The sequence below is a fragment of the Cyanistes caeruleus genome, chromosome 9, assembly GCF_971803275.1.
Source record: "Cyanistes caeruleus chromosome 9, bCyaCae1.hap1.1, whole genome shotgun sequence".
Lineage (NCBI taxonomy): Eukaryota > Metazoa > Chordata > Aves > Passeriformes > Paridae > Cyanistes > Cyanistes caeruleus.
The window spans coordinates 12,453,758-12,475,215 of record NC_141709.1 but is presented as its reverse complement, the minus strand read 5'-3'; the positions used below and the strand labels follow the sequence as shown (position 1 = coordinate 12,475,215).

Sequence of the window (21,458 nt, the reverse complement as noted above, 5' to 3'; positions counted from 1 at the left end):
CACAGAATCGGAGAGGGAACGTTTCAGCAATTGCAGTGGGTTGTGGTGTCATCCTTCTGTCACTTGACCTGGTCGTGCGAGCCATTTCTCTGGTGAACAATTCTGAGGGAGATGTTCTAGGACTGCACAATTTGACTTCTTTTTCAAGACCAGGACAGCAAAGAAGTGCCGTGTCTAGACATGGATATGTATCCACTAGAAAGACCCCCAAGACATTTCTCACTCAGGACAATAAACCTACCTTTGTCTTGCTTTCTCTCAAGCCTTGTCTGAAATGTTTCCTTTTTTTCTTTCTCAGAGAATGCTGCCCTTTCAACATGTTTGCTTTCTTAATGCAGGAGAAAATTCTGTATTTTTGAAAAAATTGGGATTGTCTAATGCCACTTGTCAGGTCAGTCAGAGCACTGTGTACAGGACTGTCTCCAAACAAAGCTAAGTGTTCTTAAGAAAAATCAAATCTTAATATCTCTAATCAGACACAGAGGAATAAAATTGTCCTGGTTTTATTTTAGATTTTGCCGGTATTTCAGCAGGATTATTTAATTAATTTATTTTTCTAATTGAAATGAAGTGAAAAATGCAGCACATGGACAAGACTAGAAGTATCTCTGCCAAGTGTTAAATCAGGGGAAAAGAAAACCAACCCATTGAAGAATGCAGTGATTTACAAAAGAAAAATTATAATGCATAGGTTTTTTCTTGGTCCTAAGCGCCACCAAGTTCTTTACTGATTAGAATAATTAATGGTTGTAATATTTTCCTGAGGACAAAAGGAGGAAACCACACTGTGGCTGTGACACGAATAATCGCTTTCCTACATTTACTTACTTTCTGCAGTAATACACATAAGGCTCAGCTTAAGAATTTCACAATATACTTAAATTTCTGATCAAGCTGATTTGAATTAAGTCCACCATGCTAACCTTTTTCAATAGAAATTTACAACATACTATAAAACTGTTGTTTAAACAATCCTTCCCATAATTACCACCAATAAATGATACCTTTTATTGCCATTAGAACACTCTTAGTTACCGGTTTCCAGAGATTGCTGCAGTAACCTGTACATAACTTTGTGCTATGTTGTTAATACTTTTATGGTTTTCTTTTTAGAATTCTGAAACTGGAAAGGTTTAAGAAAACATGCAAAATGCTGAGGATACACGTAAGTGAAATATTTAATGTCCATCATTCATAAAAGTTACATTGTTTACATAGGGTTCATTAGTATATAATAAAAATGTCATCTTAATGAAAGATTTTCTGGCAAGTCTTTTATATGTTAATTTGTTTAACATATGCTTTGGCTGTACAGCTAAATAGGAATATATTTTAAAAAATCCTTCTGCAAATAGTTGCTTAACAGTTACAAAACCTCATTACTAAGAGTTGGTTATTGTTACACTTGCTTGTTTTCTTGTAATAATCATCTGTGATTTGGACTGGGAATCTTAGGATCAACTTTATGTAGCAAACTTGCTCATTGCATAGTGACTATGTAAACAGCTCAGGGACCCACAAATTATATCCTTGTACTCTAAAGTCACTGTTAAAGTACACACTGTACTGCTCCTGTTTTCTTATATTGATGAAGAGTTTGGGGATTGTTTTATTCTTGATGCTGATGGGAATTTCTTTTTAAAACAAGTCCATTTTATACAAGTCAAAAAATTAACACCAAAGGAAATAATTTTACACTGTGCAATAGTATTGCTACCTCATTCTTTTTGATTTTAGATATACATATATATAACATATTGGAACTGCGCTGTACTGCTTCCTCTCAAAAGAAAAGTTTAAATTAGTTGAAACAATTAGCTATGTGTTTACATAAAGTTAACTATGTTTGCATCAAATAAAATGTTTATTAATGAAAGGTATTATACAAGAAACATCAAAGAGAAATTCGTCATACAGAAATGTACACTATATGTGACAGATGGAAAAGTGCATGCAGAGTTGTCTCATTTTAAAAAAAATAATTGGGAAATAATAGTACTAAAGTTACTGGGTTCTGACTCCTATTATCTCAGATGAGTGAAAAGTTCTCCTTGAATTTACAAAAATCCATTTAACAGATATGACTAGTACACATTAGCAAGCAAGTGGAATGAATGCACTCAGATTTTATTTTACAAGTATTTGTGCTTGACAAATGTGATTTTTTTTAAAAAAAAAGAAAATATTTATTTGAATATGGGCTGGGTAGATTGCTGCCAGGTTGCTCTGGTTTTATACATAGGTTCTCTAAATTTGTTTGATACCACACAATTTGTTGAAGCCTTCAGTTCTGTTAATTAGACACCATAAAATAACATATGTTTTGTTAACATTCAGGAAATTACATCAAGTCTCTTATTTTTATTTTTTGGCTCAATGGATTTTTAAATGTATGATTATCATAACCTAATATTGTCTTTGTCTTCACTGCAGTGGATTTCCGATCAAACTTTTCCCCTTCTTTTAATACTTTAGGGAATTTTCAAACGTCGGGATGTTTGGCTGTAATGCCCCATGATTTGTTCTCCCTGAAAGAAATCATAGTGACAATTTATTAAACTACAGAGCAACCTGGCTTTTCAGGGTCTGCAATTCTATTTTGTGCTCAATATACCTAGCATTAAATCTTGATTCATTTCATCATACTATTTAGGTTATACTTGTCATGCAATTACTTTAGCTCCTAGTTTTCTGGCTCTTGTAGAAGAGGGCTAAGACAGGGTCTCAGTATCAAATCAGTGGGGCATTACTTTGCATGTTCAAAAGATGAGTTAAAAGGCTAAATCTAAATTGCACCAGCAGTAGCATACACATTGAATAGGAAGAAATTGAAAACCTAAGAAGGAACTGTACTTTAAAATATTTAAAAGGCCGTGTTTCTGTGTTAAATACCAATTGTTCATAGGTACCATAAAAGCAAAGAGACACATGGGTACATGTAGACCTTAAATTTTAAAAAAGAAACAAAAATTACCCCCGCAAAAAAAAACCCCAAAAAAACTGATGGGAAATAAAACTCCTTAGATTCAAAATGGTTTATTCACACAAATTTAATAAGATATATCACAATTGTTTGGTCCATAAATATTTAGGGGAAATAGTTTCTATACAATGCATTTATCAATAAACAAAGAAACATGGACAATTTTGCTAGACCACTTACTGTACTATAAACACGAAGCTCAATATATAAGATTATTGGTTTTATCAACTATATCTGAAAGAGTGCACAACTGCTTTCTATGACATGTTTGTCCCCTCTAACAGGATACACCATAAAAAGAGTTTCAGAAATAAGAGGTAAAACAGTACAAAACTATTGAGGTGTCAAAAGGGCTTAAAACAGTTAATTTAACAAACAACACATATATCCTGATTTTTCACAAACTTACTCCCAAGGTATATCATAAGGCACATAGTAGAACTGAGTTTTAATTAGTCTACTTAATAAAGTAGATCTCTAGTACCATATATTGTTCTGTCAAAGAACAAAATTTATAAGTATCAATATTTTTACCTGTAAAAGTGTATTAATAAAGATCTCAGCCTTACCAAGGTCTTTTGGTCTGGTTAGTGGTAAATGCCCATAAGGTAATAGAAATAGGAAAAGTCAAGATTCAATATCCATAGAAGATGATAACCATACTTGCTAAATATATAATGGCAAACACACCTTTCTTCTATTACAGTGTTAACATCTCTTCCATCATCTTTTTTAAAAATAAGCTACTTTTCTGTGCTAATTTTCTAAAAACCCTGAGCAAAAATTACAATAATGCACTTTAATGTGGGCAGTGAACTGTCAATATGTAACCACACATTTATACAGCCAAAAAGGACACCTTTAAAATATATTAAATAGCCACTTTGACCACCAAAAAGAGATTTGATGGTGTCTAAAAAGTGGGGTATATGTGCAAAGTTATTCTTAACAATCCACTAAAAGCAAGACATAGATCTTGACTGGTTTTTGTCCGTTTTTGTTTCTGAGACTCTCCACAATCTAATTGGTGTTCAACTACAATAAAAGGATACAAATGAACATTCACCACTGCCCAGACCATTCAGACTTTTAGCTTAAATAAAACTAAAAAAAAAAAGAAAGATCACTATTGTAAACTAAGAAATGTATTTAGATCAGCATCCACAAGGCTTCTGAGTTTATCGGCTTTGAAATTACTCACTGCCAATTCCTGGTTTTCTATGATTTTTGCTAACATTTTTTTGTTTTATACAAAGTTTAACTTTAAAAAGTTAAAGTATATGCTGGAGATATTAATGAACTAAAGATTTTAAGTTCCTGTGTTAAACAAAGCGTCTGATACAATCTCAGGAAACATCTAAAGAAAATTCAATAAAGTAATGAATAAATTGTACTGAAAAGCTTTTCCTTAAACATCTTAATAAATTATATTTTGCTTATTTCCATTTTCCCTGAAAAAAAAAAAAAAAGTAGGATTTATCAGAAGTTCATTTGAATAGTACACATGCATACACCTTCTTGAAAATTAATTTTGTGCTCAATAAAGTAACTGGGCAACATTTTGTTTGCTTTGAAGGTTTGAAGACTACATCGAAGCCATGTAGTCAACTGCAATTTTTACCTTTTCTAAATCCAAAAATTCAGAGCTGCTTAACAGACAAAAATTAAAACCCCTCCCTAGGCAGCATTTCAGAGGTAGGACTCTCCACTTGCATTGTTACTCTGCTATTGTTACTTTAATGACATCCTTATGGGAATGAGCTCACTCTGGAAGGTGTTTTCTAGATCTTGCCTCCTTAATGCGGGGCACAAATCTGGAGACCAACGGCCTGGTCCTGCCATCCTCACCCACACGTGCTCTCATCACTGGGTCTCTCTCCAAGTCCTCCATCCAGGCATGGCTCTCAGTGGTGGCCAAGGACGTCCCAGCTGGGTGCAGAACTGGCAGAGGAGTGTTTAGCTGTCCCAGTGAGACTCCCCAGTGCTCAGGGAGGAGCAGGCTTGCAACTACTGCATTAGGAAAGAGCACTGGTACTTCCAGTCTGACTGTTTCGTGATGAGTTTAATTCATTTTGTATTTATTTTTCCACATTTAAAAAATAAATCGTACAAAACTTTTGGATGCGTTATGAAAATAAAATTAAATTTGGGGTTCTTAAATGCTTTAAGTGAACATACAATCTCGAAGCAGCATTCTTTTGGCTATAATTAAAATGGTTTTTAGCTAGTTATCAGGGAGGAATTGAGGGGTTTTTTGAGGGGGTAACAATCAATTTTTTTCAAGGTTCTGGAAATAAGTAACATACAATTTTAAGAGGCACTTATTAGAATGATTCATCACCTTCTCTTCAGTTATTTGATAAATTTAAAGAATTTGAGTACAATTTACCAACAATAAATGTTCATTCATTATAGCAACATATTACTTCAAACTCATTTGCCAGGTGGCTGCAGATGCTACACATCAAGCTGTTTATTTTCCCAAATATTTTGTGGGTTTGTTTGTTTGTTTGTTTTTAAAAGGCTTTAAAATAATAATAATAATTATAATAATTATAATAATAATAATAATAATGAAGAGTAAGAATTTTAAAAAAAAAAAAAAAAAAAAGGAACTGTTAGAAAAGGTTCGTTAAGGTAGTTTGTGAGGGGCTCCCGGATTCGTGGCTGTCCAAGTTAGAGGTCACTGATGTCACTACAGTGATAGTGGGATTGGTCAGGTCTGTTAAAGTGGTCGCAGTGCCGGGTGGAGTGAGTGCGCCGCTGTCTGCTGAGGGCGGTGCCGGGAGCGAGGTGCCGTCAGCTTTATCGACACCCCCATTCTCCTGCCGCAAAAGGTTCCTTCTGAATTTGGCTCTTGCGTTTTGAAACCAAACCTGCAAACCAATCCCAATGGATTTCTTTACCGATGCTTGTTTTGCTTTGCTTATTTTTGTCTTTGTTCTTGCTTTTTAAATTCATTTGTGATGTTTGATTTTGTGTGGCACATCACCTAAGTCATTCTCTAGCTTTTCTTGCTACTGGTGGTACTGACTCTCTGTGTACAGGCTCAGTGCTGCAGGTGCTTACAGCCCTCAGAGAGCAGCCTCGAGAAAAATCCGCTCGCTCGCTTACCCAGAGAAAGCGACTCTCTTGATGGCCACATAGTGTTTCTTGGGTTGGGCGGCTTTGGGGTCAACACACATAAAGATTGAGGCAAAGGGTGAGCGAGCAGATTTTTGCCGAGGCTGAAAGCTTGCCTTGATTACTTAAAAAGGCTGAAGAGGAAGGAGGAGTAATTACACCATCTCTGTCTTACAGATTGTTGATATGGGTCATCTAGTCTTTCTGTTCTGTAAGGTTCACTGACAGTGTTTGAGGTGACATGTAACACAGACAAGGAATTGCCACAAATAGATTTTCCTTCTACCTCACTCACCGCCCTTCTTTGGCACTCTGCATGTAATACACACCTCGTTTTACCTTCACCGAGCTATCACAGACCATATAGGGATTTTTAACTTAATTTTCTAGGCTGTCCTTCACAAGGAACTGCCTTTTGACTATGCAGGCCCTTAAGGAAAACAGTTCTCTAACAAGCATTGAGAGTGAGAGCCAGCTGGTCCTGGAGGATCATATTGGTCAAAGCTTGCTTCAAACACATCAGGGATCTGCTTACTGAGGGGCCACATTAACTCCTTCAGGGGAGCCCAAAGGCTTCACCCATAAAATCGGTAGATTTGCCACTTCTATCCTTAGTGCAGTCACCACAGAGAGTCCACCAGCCCCAGGATATCTACTGGGTGGGTAGACTCTGAAGACATTTTCCTCATGGTGAGGATGCAGCTAATCATAAAACAGTTTGGTGTTTGGCTGCCTTGGGGCAGTAAGGCACACATTTGGCACTTCTGCCACATACCCCTCCGCTCACCCACTAGGGACACACCCAGCAAAAGTATTTCTATGTATATTGGTATAGCTACACATAAGGGAAAGGCTGACAACTAGCAGGGGAAAATTCTCTCAAGCCTGTGATGTGACTTCTTACCTGCAGAACTCTCTTGGTTAGGCCTGTTTTCTGGGCAAGCTGCTTGAGGTCCTTGGCATCTGGATTGTGGTTGATAGCAAAGTAGGACTTCATGGTACGAAGCTGGTGGTGTTTAAAGGAGGTACGCATGCGCTTTGTTTTCTGGGATGGGGGATAAGGCTGCTGGTCTCTGTCCAGGTGATCTGCCTCATTCTCATTACAACCTGCTGAATAAACAAAGTGGAGCAGTTAGTGGCTATACAGCATGCAGGGGGAGGGAGGGAGGGAGGGAGGGAGGGAGGGAGGGAGGGAGGAAGGAAGGAAGGAAGGAAGGAAGGAAGGAAGGAAGGAAGGAAGGAAGGAAGGAATGTGATTGATTAATTAATGAGACCAAAAGAGGTTCAGAATTTTATCATTTCCTATCCTTATAACATGCTATGTCCCCCAGGCCTGTACCTACTAAGGGCAGACTTAGAAAGTTCTCTCTCCTTTGGCATTTATTTGAAACAAGTCTTTTCCCTGTGGTAATGGTTTTGCTTTGGGCACTCAGAGTCATTTGAAGTCTCATTCAGATTTTGAAATCTTACTCATTGAAACATTCTTAGCTTGAGAGAAGAGTAAAGGTCAAACCAGAATTTTGAATGTTCCTGAGCTTTTCCCCCAAATCACAAGCACCTATAAAAAGAGATGTACAGCAGAAAAGTTTGTTATGACAGTTCATCAAGAAAGCTGAGTTTTTTGCTGATAAAATAAATGCTTTTGGACTCTGCCTAAGAGTTTATATGAACTGCTCAAAGTCCTTCATCTGTAAAATATATCCAGGAAGCAGCTGCATCAAGACTCGACCCAGTCCCCCAGTCCCAATCAGGAGTAGGTCTTAGTACTGGTTTAGGACATTTCTACAAGCAAGCAGATAGGGACTCAAAACTTGAAGAGTTTCTCTGCTTTCCCTGATTCAGTATTTTCAAAGTGTCTATGAAAGATAAGTTTGTTTCAGATTACACTTTTATGGGTGTGAATTGTACACAACAGTACCAGCTTTTTGGGGATGGTGGCATCATTACTACACATTGGAGAAAGAAATTACAGTATTAGAAAAAAGAAAAGTTAGAAATGCATCTGTGTTTTTCCTTTCAGCTTAAACAAAAGGGTTAGCAATTTCTAGGACCTCATAAGGATAGTTCAGTCACATAGGAGAAAATTAATGGTGTCATCTTAGCAGAGAATATTACTTAAAGAAGAGCTAATTAAAAATGTTTCAGAATATCTCTAAATTAGATTGCCGTTAGTTGTTCATTTTGATTTTTGAACTGCTTTCCAATAGTTACTGGATTATTTAGAAAGCCTAGCTGACCTCCATTCCTTACTGAGAGAGAGAAGAGAAAGTGGGAAAGCACACAATACAGAGACACTGCTGTTGGCAGTGCTGAAAACAGAGGCAAAGCAACTTGAAACCACAAGAAAATAGAAAGCTTCTTGAAGGTGCTTTCTCTTTTGAATTATAAGACAAGTCAACATGAACAGATGCTGGTAAGACAAGACTTTGACAGAAAATCAGGTGAATATTTAATTATAGCTAGCTTTGCTCCTTGTCTTGGTAAGAAGTATATCTGTACTTTCAAACAAAGTAAGCTGACACTTCTGAAAAGACCAGGAGTTGAAAGTTGCCTTAAAAACAATTTCAGACCAGATTTGGATTGTATTTACTACTTTTTTTCACAAGCAATCACACTGCCTTTAGTCAAACTGCGTGGGCTGTAACTTACGAGCTGACACAAATCAGAGTACCAGAATTCAGTCCTCAGGTTTTACTTCAGAGTTGCAAGCTGCTTGTTTGTGTTGTTTTCCTTGGGCCACTCAGGCTTAGAGAAACAGCACAAACTTCCTCAGGCTCCTCTGTCCTGCTTATTGTCTTTGTTTCTATACTCCACTCTTTTTCTTTTTTTTTTTTTTTTTTTTTTGTCAGTGGTCTATTTTATTTTGGTTTTTATTTTCAAGAGAAAATGAGAGGAGGGCTCTGTTTTACACAGTGTTTGTTGTGTGGTTTGGCCACATCACAGAGCAGAGTCTTACACTATCTCCTGGAGAACTAAGGGAAAGCACAAAGTCAGGCAAGACACTGCTCATTTCTCTGCAGCAGGATTGGAGGGTCGTTTAATTTTTGCTTTCACAAGAGCTAAAACAGTTTGCTTCTTATTGCCAAGAATTCTTGAAGTGAACTCTTCATAGCTTTTCACACACAAGTAATGAAATAAAGTAAGCAGCTCTTTGAGGAACAGATGTGTAAAATATTTTCCTAGGGAAATCTTCACTGTCTCATTTCTATATTCTCTAAGCTGTAAGTCAACACAGTTTCCCTCAAAATATATATTAATTATATTAAATAAGAGGTAATATAGAGAAAGCCTTGAATGTTTTAAGTACTTTTGAATAGTTTCTTCCATTTTTCACATTAATTCCAGACAGCTTGCAAGTATGAGTGACTCCTACCTCATAGCATTTTGAGCTATTTATTGTGTTTCCACTTTTACAACCGAGGAGCTGTGAAAAAGAAATTAAACTAGCAAACAAAATACAGAATAGAAAAACTGTTGTAGATTCTGCAGCAGAGTCTGATTTTCCATTCTGGACCGGGGCTCAGCTCCCCTGAAACATAACGTGCACACAAATCCGAGCCAGGGCCTGCTGGATGGCTGTGAAAGCACACATGCTCCTGCTCAGCTGGGTGAAGCTGCTGGCTCCACCGGACTTTCGTTTTTAAAGCTCGGGGTGGTTTTCCATAACGGCTTCTTGTTAATGGTACGGACGCCGCGGCTGGGGCTGTTGGGAAGGTACTGGGCTTGCGGGGGTGTCCCAGACGCGGAGTGCCCGAGGGGCCCGGCTGGCTGGGAGCTGCGGGGCGCGGCGGTGCCCGGCTCGGAGCGCTCTGCCGCAGGGGCCGGGCGGGCCGTGCTCGCCATCCCCGCGGCTCATCGCCACACGGCCCGCACGCCAGCCCGGCCCGGCCCGGCCCGCTGCTCCCGCGGACAGCCCGCATTTAATTCCTGCCGACTGCTGGCCCTTTGTAAATGATTACGTGCAAGAGCAATTACTGAGTCACAGGGCAGAGAATGAAAAATGTGTGTAGGGAAGTGGCTGCCAATTAGAGGCTCTTTTTTCTCTCAAGAAGCGATTTCATCTACTGCAATTCATTTCTCTGCTGTTCCGGGTTCGCTTTCCTCCCCCTGGATCTGGAGCTCAGTGGGTCAATGGGCTGCTTGCACCCGATGCACGGTTTCGCTACAAACTTTGTCTAGCTATGTGTCTGCTCTGGATATAGCTAGATAATGCTCGTAAAAAAATAAAATCACCGCCCTAACAAAAGAGATTTCTTAGCCATCTAGCCTAAGTCCAGAGCATCACAGCGCTTGTTGATTTGTTTTGTTTTTTCTTTCCGTTGTCCGGAGGATTCTATGAGTTCTCAATGCAGTCGGCTGTATTTTCATAATGGGTGGTGCTTTTTAATCTGATTTGGAATCAGTGGTACATCTTATATGGCCCACTGTTGTAAAGAAGGGACGTTTTAAGACCAGCACACAAAAATTATGTCAGCGTTTGCAAATATTGTCTCTCTTGAGAGATCTCTCTGATCTGAAGTTTAAGGGGAGCTTTATCTTACCTACAACTCTTCATCTTACCGTAACTTCTGATTCTAATGTTAACGCTAAATTGTCCCTAGAAGTATTTCCCTTTAGGAACCTGGGGATTCGGGTGATGCTGTGTGGAGCAGGGTTACAGACCAGAGCAGAGCACGGGAAATCCACCATTGGAAGCTGGGTCTGAATTAATCCTGGCTGCGCTACAGGTTCCCTTTTCTTTAGCAGCTTTCAGGATTGATTGGAAGCCGCTCCGTAGCCAGGGATTCCAATGTCATCTTCAATTAACAAGGAACAATTAGCGCAGTGATTACCCTGGCTCCAAGGTCTACGCATCAGAGGAGATGAAATGGCCTTGCCCAGCTCCCTGGTTCCCAGCTAAAGCCCGTTTCACGGGCGGCCCCAGAGGAGGTGCTGGGGAAGGGCTGGGGAGGGCAGGGGGGCTGTGGAAGATTCCTTATGGATCTCAGTGGCAGCGGGTTGAACTCGGTGCGGGGGAGAGAGCGATGCAGCGATTGTGGCAAGGGGAGGCCGTGATCCCTCTCCCGGCTCCCCGGTGGGGCCAGCGCTCCGCAGCTCCCTGCCGGCGCGGCTCCACGGGGAAACAACTCCTGCTTCCTACGGCTTTCTTCCCTCTCTTACTGTCCCTGGGAAGCTTAAGTTTCGCTAAAACAATTTTGGAGTCGGGAGTTTGCTAATTCGTATTTACCCTTACTGCTTTCGTCTTTCATCTGATGAAACCCCGCCTCAACTGCTTGGTCATTCCTGAAACTCCTTTACCTCTGGCCACTAGCACTGTTTATACACGGTTTGGGTGTATAAACCCAAGTGACTGCAGTTAGAGAAGATATTTAATACGGGGCAACACTTGTTCCTTTCCTACTGCTGAGAGAACAGAAATCATTCTCCCTAATTACATTTTGTTAGAGTTTAGTTACAGGGAACAACATTTCTTCGTTGACCTCTTGTACAGTTTGATCATTTATGTGTCAGTAAAACAGAATTATTCGGCCTGAAGAATTAATCACTATAAATTCCGTATATAAATCGAATTATATGCATACAACATTGGCATTGTAGAAACCATATCCTATAACTTTTATTCTATTTTTCCTGATTCATTTGGTTACTCCTAATTTGAGGTTTAAGTGGTGAAATGCTTTTAGCGAATCAAATATAAATAATGACAACTGTATCTCTAAGATTCCAGCAGAGGAATAGCTATATGGCTTTGGGGTTCTGGATTTTTTTGTGGGTTGTTTGTTTGGTTTTTTTGTTTGGGGGGTTGTTTTGGGTTTCGTTTTTGTTTTGTCCTTACCCTGGGAAGTGGCTAAGTTTGGGTGTTTGACATTAATAGGCAAAGACAGCCTTTGAGGAGGGCTGCTGTTAGCTTTCCTGCAAAGGCTCCAACCCTCAGAGAGCCGTTTGTTTGATTTTCCAATGGCTAAGCAAGGTTTGGCCTGGCTGAGTTAGCGGCGCACTGCCTGGCTGAGGGGGAGCCCCAGAACGCTCCTTCCAGGGGAGCGGGAGGCAGACTCGGCGTGTGTTTCCCACCTGAGTTGTAGCTGACGATGTCCACTCCCAAGGCAGGGCTCTTTCGTTTCCTGGGCCTCCCCTTCTGGACCGTGCCAGTGCCGTTGAAGTAAGGCAGGGCCAGCCCTCCGCTCTTGGCAGCCAGCTCGGTGTAGCTCAGCTGAGGGGGGTATTCTCCTTGCAAAAGGGACTCGAAGTGGGCCCTGCAGTAAACCAGGTTGTCCTTCATGCCAAAGTGATCGCCCGTGGTCAGAGTCTTGTTGCAGGTGGTGCAGGTGAAGCAGCTCAGGTGATAAACCGATTCCCTGGCTCTCATGACCATTTCAGAGGCCGAGATCCCAAGGTGGCAGCGGGCACATCTCTGCACGGAGAACCTTCTGAAGGAAACAGGAAAGTGGGCATCAACTAGAACGGCAAAGGCAGAGCTCGCCCCGCTGCCTCCCGCCTTCCCTCCCGGCCACGCGAGGGAGCCTGTCCCCGACAGGGTCGTGCCCCCGGCCCCAAGACGGCCCGGGGCAGCGGCTGCGGCCCCTGGCCCGTCTGGTGTCGGGACAGCCTCAGGGAGCCGGCCCTGAGGGGGAGCGGCCGGCACGCCCCGCCGAGCTGAGCCGTTCTCCCCGGGCTTGGGCGAAGGCGCCGCCGCTGCCCGTGCGCAGGGCCCGGGCGGCCGGAACGGGGCTGGTCGGGCCCCGCTCCCCTGGCGCTCCTGGCCGCACCACAGGAGCCACGGGGGCTGGCACAGCCGGAACACACGGACAAGCGGGGCCGGGCGGCGCGCCGGGCTCCGGGCCTCGGGAAAAGCGGCAAGGTGAGGGCGGAGGGGAATTTCCGTCGGGTCTTTACGGAGGGAAAGCGCCGAGCAGCGGGAGAGCCTTGGCCTGTTTGTGCAGCGCCACACACGCTCAGTCAGCGCGTCCCCTGACGGCCCGTTCAGCTCTGAAACGTGAGACTTTTCTGAGGGGACTGAGGATTAAGAAATCGCTGACTGCGAAAAGCTACCTTTGAAAGCCCGTGTGGAGAAAAGACCGTTTCGGTTCACAGTGCCTTTTGAGGGGACGCGTTTGGAACCCATGAGGGCTGATTGCTGTACCTGTAGTAATCCTCCTTGCAGTAAATACTGCCGTCCTTGGCAAAGCAGGTGAGTTCTGACTCCAAAGCCAGTTTACATTCACAGCACTTAAGACACCTGAGGTGCCATTGTTTGTCAACAGCCAGCAGGTAATATCTGTCTGAGATCTTCCCTCCACAACCAGCACACAAAGCAGGCTTCTCGGGGCTCATGGGGGGCATGTTCTGCAAAACAACCACACCACAAGGGATGAGACAGGGACAGAAAGACAGGCAGGCCGGGCTGGGGACGGGCCCTGCGCAGGGTCCAGGGCTCGTACAAAGGCACGGCTCCCTGGGACCAAGCTCCCGGCTCCCGGAGGGAAGTTTGAGGGGGAACCGGGACCATCCCTGCTAGCAAAGCCCTTACTGTGATTCACAGTAAACCTCTCCTAGCGATCTCATGTCATTTCAATAGGTGAAAGCAACGGATTAGGCCGCAGTAAGAAAAGCAGAGCCCATTCTTTTCTGAGGTTCTGAACTTAAAGTCTGAGGTTTCCCCCTCTTTCTTTTTCAGCATTTTAATCTTAAAGCACTTCACAGACATAGCATTTTTAGTAGGAAAATACTGGTTCATAAAGTTTCTGGCAGAGGGTTCAGGCTCGTACTCATTCTGTGGCAAATTTTCACCCGTATTTAAACGACCCGCAACCACATCTCTAAAGAAATACAGGCCTTTTAAAACAGGAGTAAGAGAAAGGGGACAGGTGGATGGTGTAAAAAGCAGTGAGTGTGAACGCTCACAAGCCCGGCCAGGGACGTGGGTGGAAAGGTGGCACAGGCTCAAACCAGCATCTTTTTGTCAGTAAACTTTTTGGAGTTCCCATTGATCTTCTCCCCACGAGGAGTGCCGCTCGGGACAAAGGGAGACGGAGGGACGGCGGAGACAAAAGCTCGGCCGTGAAACTTGGGTCAGATTTTGCTGATAAAGTAACAGGGAAAAAAATCCCAAACATCTTGTTCAAAAGTCTCAACTGTTTTAAAGTGGCAACTCCGCGTTCATTTTCAATCTGAAGTTCCTCGCCCCCCTTTCCTTTTCAGCAACTGAAAGGTGAGTTAAATTTACATTGCAAATCCTCATGTAAAAAAGAATGAGTTTATTTAAGAGAGGGGGATAAAGGACCAAAGCCTTAAAGCAGTTTTCCAGGCCGTTATTTAGTGTGCAGAGCTTTGTGCGCGATCGGCGGAAGCCCTACAAGTTGGAGAAAGGGAGATCTCGCTTTGCACAAAGCCAAGCGTGACACTCGATTTCCCTTCCATCCTTTAGTACGTATCTGAAGACTTTGGTTCTTTTGACTAAGGAAAGAGGAGCTACTGCTTTCTAAGCAAAGTAGTCGGCTGGCATAACACTCAGAGAGAGTGGTGCCTCTGTATCAATCACACACTTTTAGACCAAAGACAGTTACGAAAAGTAAGCAGTCGCGGCTGAGGTTCGATTTAGCAGGCGCCAGAAGTGCAGAATAAAAGTAAAGCACACCTCGGGAGCTCCAGCTGCAGCCCTGCTCGCAGGGGCAGAGTGGCCGCAGGCAGCCGAGCAGGGGCAAGAAGCTGCTCCGCCGCAAGGGCTGAAACCCCGTCCCTGTTAGGATTTACAGCAGTTTCCCCCTCACTCCAGAGAGCACACGCAGAGACATGGATTAGACAAATGTATAACCGAGCCTGGCCAGCACAGCACCCAGAGTTACGGGTGGGTTTACAGGGAGCCTCGGAAGGGGTTCCACAAGCAAGGGGTGAAGGGAAGGGACAGAGGGAAGCAGCGTCTTTCCCTTCCCCAAAGTCAGGGTCTATCCCGATGCGGGTCCATGCTTGCGGGGATTCCCTCGCGAAGAGCGCCAGCTCCGTTCTTACCGTGTCTCGGCCATTCATCTGTCCCCCTTTGGCCAGGCGGGACTCGGTCTTGGATCGCCTCTCCATCTCCTCCATGATTCCTTGGATGTGGCCTCCGGAGATCCCGTGGAAAAGCATGGCTGGGGGACGGAAAGGACAAGTATTTTCTTCTGCTCTGCACCCCACTATTTCCATATACAGACCCCAGAGTCTTTAGATCATCCAAAATGTTTACACCGAGGTGCACAGCGCAGGGAAGGAGGTTGCAATAGGAGCTTCTATTTGCGTAAGCACTGAGGGCTTCCTGAAAATGTGCAGAAAACAAACAAGGGGGAGAAAATGTAATAATAATTAGTTTTAAAAATAAAATAATAAAGAGCTAAAGGATCTGTTACTGTTCTGGAGAGCTGGGGCTTCTGACTGGAGAGACTTGGACCTGGGGCAGTAGAATCAGTCGGGAAAGGATATAGTTTTGAATACAAAGAAAGCAAAAAGAAGTGCTATTTTCAGCAGTCCCTGGTTGCTTTAAAGTTCCCAGTGCCTGTAGGTTGGATTTGGGACTGCTGCTTTCCGGAGCTCTGTCCAATTTGTTAAGGGACTAAAGCCAGCCCATTTTTGATAATTTAGTAGGAGGAGTTCTCTCCCTTGAGCTGCCACTGATTTTTATTCAGACAACAAAGACCTGTCATACTCCTCTCAACCCCTAGTGATGGGCAAGCAGTGACAAACATTACGGTCGGGGCTGTGGGTGGGGTGGGATTTATTACCTCCCCCAAATACGGAGTCCCGGGAGTTGGCGGCGACGGCGCCTGCCGAGGGGCAGGGTGGCCCGGGGCCGCTCTCTCCCCACCGGGGGCCCCGCTCCCCCCGGGCCGCTCCGCGGGAGCCTCCGTTCGGCGGCCGCTCGGGCCGGCCCCGCCGTGTCTGGCTCCGCCGCGGGAACGGGAGAAGGAAAAGGAGCCGCGGTGCGGGGCAGCCGAGGCGGGCCGGAGCGGCCGGGGCGCTCCCCGGGCCCGCGGAGGGGCGCTGAGGCGGGGGGAGCCGCGGAGGCAGGGGCGGCCCGGGCAGTTCGAGCGCTCCCCGGGACTCTGTCCGCCCTGCTGCCCCGCGGAGCCCCCGCCTGTGCCCGCAGCAGGATGGGGCCCCTCTGCGGGACAGCCCCGGCCGGCCGGGGTCGCCCTGGCGGGGCTCTCTCCCCTCGCCCGCTCCCCAGCCGGGACCGCGAGAGATCATTGTGTGCAAGGGACCGGGCGGTTCATTCCTTCCTGGCTAATCTCTCCGTCTGCTCTCCCTCCCCTCCTTTCCCCGATTTCCTACTTACTTTTCACAGCGCTCTTCCTTGCCTTTCCCTGAAACAGCTGCTGGCTGTTTCCTGACACCTCGATCCCTACTGAAGGATCTTCCTGGCGGCAGTGCTGCACTCCCTGCTCCCTGGGGGACACTCCACACCGAACCCTAGCGCGACTAGTGAAAGAAGTACCCCAGCCCTCGCTTCCTTTCCAAAGCATCCCAGAGACATCCTCAGGGGCTCCTCGAGTCACCTCTTCCATGTAACCCAAGATTCAAGCAGCCAGTTTCCTCCCCTCTCTTTCCCCCTAAGTAGCTAAAATTAATGTTATTTGCAGATTGAATGTTGTTACATTCCTCCGAGTGCCAGAATACAGCTCATAAAACACAATTTCACACAAAGATGAAGTCAATCAAGTGAAATAAGCCGGGATTTTTTTTCTCTGTTGGCACACTAGACCCTGGACAGCAGGGCTGCTATTTACTGTAAGTAATGTAATTAGCCCTTTTGGATGGAAATCAATGTGTTGTATATATGTGTGTGTTTTAATAAGAGAGTAATAGCTATAAAACCAACGAGACTCAAAAAGGGCTGAGGGAAGCTCCCTTAAAAAGGGCAGATCCCTCCAGAAGCCGTAATCTTCTGCAGAGAACTCCCGGACTGGGAAAAAAAAAAAAAAAAAAAAAAAAATCTTTGTGGGGAAGAAGGAGGAGAAGATAGGCTTTCCTTGGAGAAAACAAGTCAATTAGCACAATAAGACATCAGGAAAAATAAACAAGGTGATTCGGTCCGGGATACGGGAGCTGTTCGCTCGGGATCCCCAATCCTCCTTCACCCCCCCCTTCCCGTCGCCGCTGCACGACGGCTGCTCGGGGAGAAGGGCGGAGGAGCTTCCCTCTCGCCCCCAGCCCCGCGGGGCTGCCTGGCCCGAGCCAGCCCGGCTGCGGGGCCGGCGGCTTTGTCGGGCGGCCCGAGAGGAGAGGAGGGCAGGGGGAAGGGGAAGGGGAAGGGGAAGGGGAAGGGGAAGGGGAAGGGGAAGGGGAAGGGGAAGGGGAAGGGGAAGGGGAAGGGGAAGGGGAAGGGGAAGGGGAAGGGGAAGGGGAAGGGGAAGGGGAAGGGGAAGGGGAAGGGGAAGGGGAAGGGGAAGGGCGGCGCTGCGAACCCCTGTGCATGGGGAATCGCCCCGCTCGCCCTCCGCCCGGCAGGCACCGGCAGGCACCGCCGGAGTGCGCCCGCCTGGCTCAGGGAATCGCAGTAGTGGCTGTCGACAGAGGTCAAAATATCTCCCTTAGAGACCAGCTTATTTCTAATCGTTGCAATATAGTCTTTGCACTCTACAGGCACGTTCAGGGTTTGTTCTGGGTGTTTTTCCCTTCGAAGGGAATTTTTCTGTAGTTCCCTCCAGTTATGTTGTTACGGTAACTCACCCTGCCCCTGTTTCGTGCTGCATGTGCTCTTCTGGAAACGGTCTGCATTTCCCGTGGCGCTCGGGCTGCCGAAGATAGCCCGGCGTGTGCCAGGCAGGACCCTCGCCCAGCCCCGCCCGCCCGGGCCGGCCCCGCAGACCCTTCTCGGAAGCTCTGCCGCCGTCCCGCTGTGACCGTGTCCCTGCCGGGATGAGCACCTTCAGACCCATCGTGTCCACCGGGAGCGGGAAGAGGAGGGGTCTGGGGGAAGCCCCCGGCTGCCTCTGGGCCCAGTTCCCTCGGGAGCTAAAGTGGGGATCCTGTGCCTCCCGAGCAGGTTGTGCCCCCAGCTCGGGTGCCCCGGGTGCGGGCACCGCTGCCCTCTCCACCCGCATATCTCGCCCTTGCTGTCTCGGGTTCACAGAAACGCTCTGCAGGTGCGGAGTCAAAGCATCGGTCCTAGGCAGAGACACGGAAAATATTGCTTGCTAAATTCCCGTCTCTACCTTAGCTCGACGGCGCCGTTCGGAGTAATTGGGCAGACTCATAACAAAACTCAGAAATGACTGAGCCTCCTCCGGTTGGACACACTTAATTAATTAGAGGGTCCTTTCTTTCTGCTCCATCAGGTACGGTTAAGGATACGCCACTAGCTACTGCTGTTCCCGTAAAGGAGGCCAGGGGTTTCCAAGGCGTTTTCTGATTAACATCCTAATGCTGGCAGACCACTTCTTACCTAAAGGGACACTAAAAGTTTGTTGCTAGCATCAAACGTGACTTCTCCGTTTCCAAAAGGCCTGTAGGAGATCAAGGTAAATCTATTTCAATGTTCCTGGGATCTCGTTCCTCGCTGTGAGCTGGAGCTCCGCTGCTCCAAGGCAGGCTGGTAGAGAGAGGTTGCCATTACAGCACGAGGGATTCCGAACAGTTTTGCCGGTTTGCTTGGGGGGGGGGGAGGGGGGGTGGATAGAAAAGCTCACAAAGAACACGACAGGGAACCTAAAATCCAAATCTACGAGCCTGTCCCTCATGAATCCATCGGCATTAGCACTTTGCCTGTGAAGGACAGTTTCTCATTGCAGCGCGCTTTTAGCTTCTTTGCCGTAGCATTTGGGGAAGAATATCTGATGTGCAATATTCAGAATATTTTAGAAACGTGACAGGCGGTCTCTGTCTTTTCCTTTCTGTAAGGCTCTACTCGAACTCCCCAAGCTAACGGGGGGTTGAGGGGGAGGATGAGGGATACATCGCTGTGGAGATTTCCGCAGGTACAGCGTTTGCCTGCACGCAGGGCTGGCGATCTCCCGCGGACATCCCGCTGGACCGGCTGCAGCCCCTGCCCGCAGCTCCGCGGCGCTGCCTGGAGCCCCTTCCACCTTGGCAATCAGCGTGTGCCCTGGGAAGATTTCAGCGTGCGGTCACCGGGATCCGCTCTGCCACGGAGCCCGCGCTCTCCCTGGCCACGGGCTACGCGCTAAAGCCTATCCCAGCGTGAACGAGCTTGTGTTTAGTTCGGAGGATTTAGGACAAAGTCTATATGCAAATTAATAATTGACCAACAGTAATTAGGAGAAAGGGGAGGGTGTTGAGGCGGGGGGTGGGGGTGGGGAGGAGGAGGTGTTCTTTGAGGAGGAATGGTTTGGGTTTGGCCTGCCGCGTTTGAGGCCGCGGCGTGTCCGGCTGCATGCGCAGGGCAGTGCCCGGGCCGGCCGCCTCCCGCCCCGCAGGGCACCGCAGCTCCGCACCCTCCGCCAGCACCTGCGCTTCCCAAGGCGCTTCCAGATTAATCATTTCCAGAAATTTAAAGCGCGTAGTAATAACAGCAACAGGATTACGATCCCGTTGACTGCGAGTCGGGTGGTTAAAGCCGGGTCTATTTTTATATCCTAACGCTATTTTCTGCTCTAGGAGCTTGTGGTGGAGTACAGTGTTATTAATGGTCAATCTCGTGTCTTTGTAAAGTACACGGACACTGCAACCAATCCAGACACAAAGAAGGGAAATCTGAACAGAATTGCATCTCTTGGTGGTGGCACCAAATGTAGCTAATATCGTTTTCAGTATTCAAATAGGTTGCAGTTTATTTTGTCTCTTTTTTTTTTTTTTTCTTTTTAAAGCCCGACATTATTTAAAATTCCACTTCGGAGTCAGATATAACGTATTTTACCATCACCATCTTTCTCCTCCCCTGAGTCCTTTGGAGTGTACCGTAAAACAACTTTCGGATGGCTGTGTTAGAGCATCCATGTTAAAGCCAGTGCATGGCAGGCAGCCTCGGGCACCAGCCGCTCTCCTCCTCTTCCAGGCTGCGCGGCGCTTGCGGTGCGAGGGGCACAAGCGCAGGCTGTCTTTAACCGGAACCGGGTTAAAACCCTCCAAACTTCCAATATGCTTGTACCTCCCGGTAAGCTGAAAACATGTCAATTAAGACACGTATCCATTTGCGTAGGGAGGTGATATTTAAATAAGAAACAACTAGGTGCTTTGCATAGTAATCCCAAACACATATCTCCATAGCCAAGCGCTGTGACCACGAACAAGTGATCACACAGCCAGAAGAAAGCAGGAGAGGCAGATTATTGTCTAACATTAAACTGCTCACCGCCCAGGACCTCAGCACTGTCAGCTCCATAGCTGTCTGGTATTAACTGTAATCGTATTTGCACTCCGCTTGTAATTAAGCCATTGGAAATGATCATATTTTGCTGCTTTTGAAAAGGACTCCCTTACAGACTGAATTACAGACAGGTGAATGGAACTACTCTATTAAAAAAAGAAAAAATTAAAAGAAACAAAAAAGAAGGGACTTTTTTTTTTTTTTTTAATTGAGCTGAATGGCTTAGCCTTCCCAAGCTGAGCTATTTTTCTAGATTAAAACATAGATGCATGAAATGTTATTTGCGAATACACCTGGGGAAAGTACTGTTCTGTGTTGTTAAAAAAAATCCCAACCAAACAATCAACACCACGACGCCAAAGAAACATCCTGCAAATTACATCCGCGAGGTCCAAATAGCTGCATCGCTAGCAAAGACTCATGCAGGAGCTTACCTTGAGACCTTAGAAGCTTCTTCCAAAATTGTACCCTCCTTAATGAGTGATGAGGGATGGGTTTTGAATGGAGAAGAGACGCAATGATCTAGCCAGTAGATGGAGGTTGTTCCTTGCTCCTAGCAGAGGATCCCTATGTTAATTAAAATAAACAAGCTGCTTGGTGGAAAGATTTTTTTTTTCTCCCTTCTCTCCCTCTCTCTTCCCGCCCTCTGCATAGCCTCGATACAGAGCTGACGTGAATTTCTAACCTCTGACCTTTCGCCAATATACACTGATACCTGCCTTTTATTTTCTGTTTGTTTCGAAATATTTCTGAAAACAAAATAAGTAAATAACGAAGAGGGCTGAATAGAAAAAAAAAATTTAAAAAAATCCTACCTCTCGTTTTGGCTGGTTTGCTGGATTTCCTTGATTAGCTGTCTCAGCTCCTCAGTAATCAGGTGAGGTGTTAATGGGGAGCTGGTTGTAAATAAAACTAATAAAGCAAAGAACATATTAGGAAATTAAAAAAAGGCGAGGACTGAGAGGCTGTTAAAAATATTGTAGCGAGCTGAGCCTTTCCCCATCATGTCGTTTTTTTCGTTGTGTGCTTATTCACAGCTGAGCAGCAAACCCCGGG

The 21,458-nt window shown here is 45.5% G+C and overlaps 1 protein-coding gene across 11 annotated transcripts; it reads right to left on the bottom strand.

The window, feature by feature from the left end:
- Positions 1 to 1,160: 1,160 nt before the first annotated feature.
- Positions 1,161 to 20,908, bottom strand: LHX9 (LIM homeobox 9). Of its 11 annotated transcripts, none has more exons than XM_086842023.1 (6): positions 15,528 to 15,653; positions 15,113 to 15,395; positions 13,248 to 13,450; positions 12,179 to 12,534; positions 7,011 to 7,213; positions 1,161 to 2,528 (listed from the first exon to the last, which is right to left on the bottom strand). In XM_086842023.1, exons 2-6 carry the CDS (start codon positions 15,284 to 15,286, stop codon positions 2,472 to 2,474), a joined length of 993 nt encoding a protein of 330 aa, XP_086698149.1. In that variant the 5' UTR covers positions 15,287 to 15,395; positions 15,528 to 15,653; the 3' UTR covers positions 1,161 to 2,471. The 11 variants fall into 11 exon arrangements, with proteins under 11 accessions (XP_086698149.1, XP_086698150.1, XP_086698147.1 ...); XM_086842024.1 differs by having other exon boundaries at positions 15,113 to 15,231; positions 15,487 to 15,618; XM_086842021.1 differs by having other exon boundaries at positions 7,011 to 7,216; positions 15,113 to 15,231; positions 15,487 to 15,569.
- Positions 20,909 to 21,458: the final 550 nt, after the last annotated feature.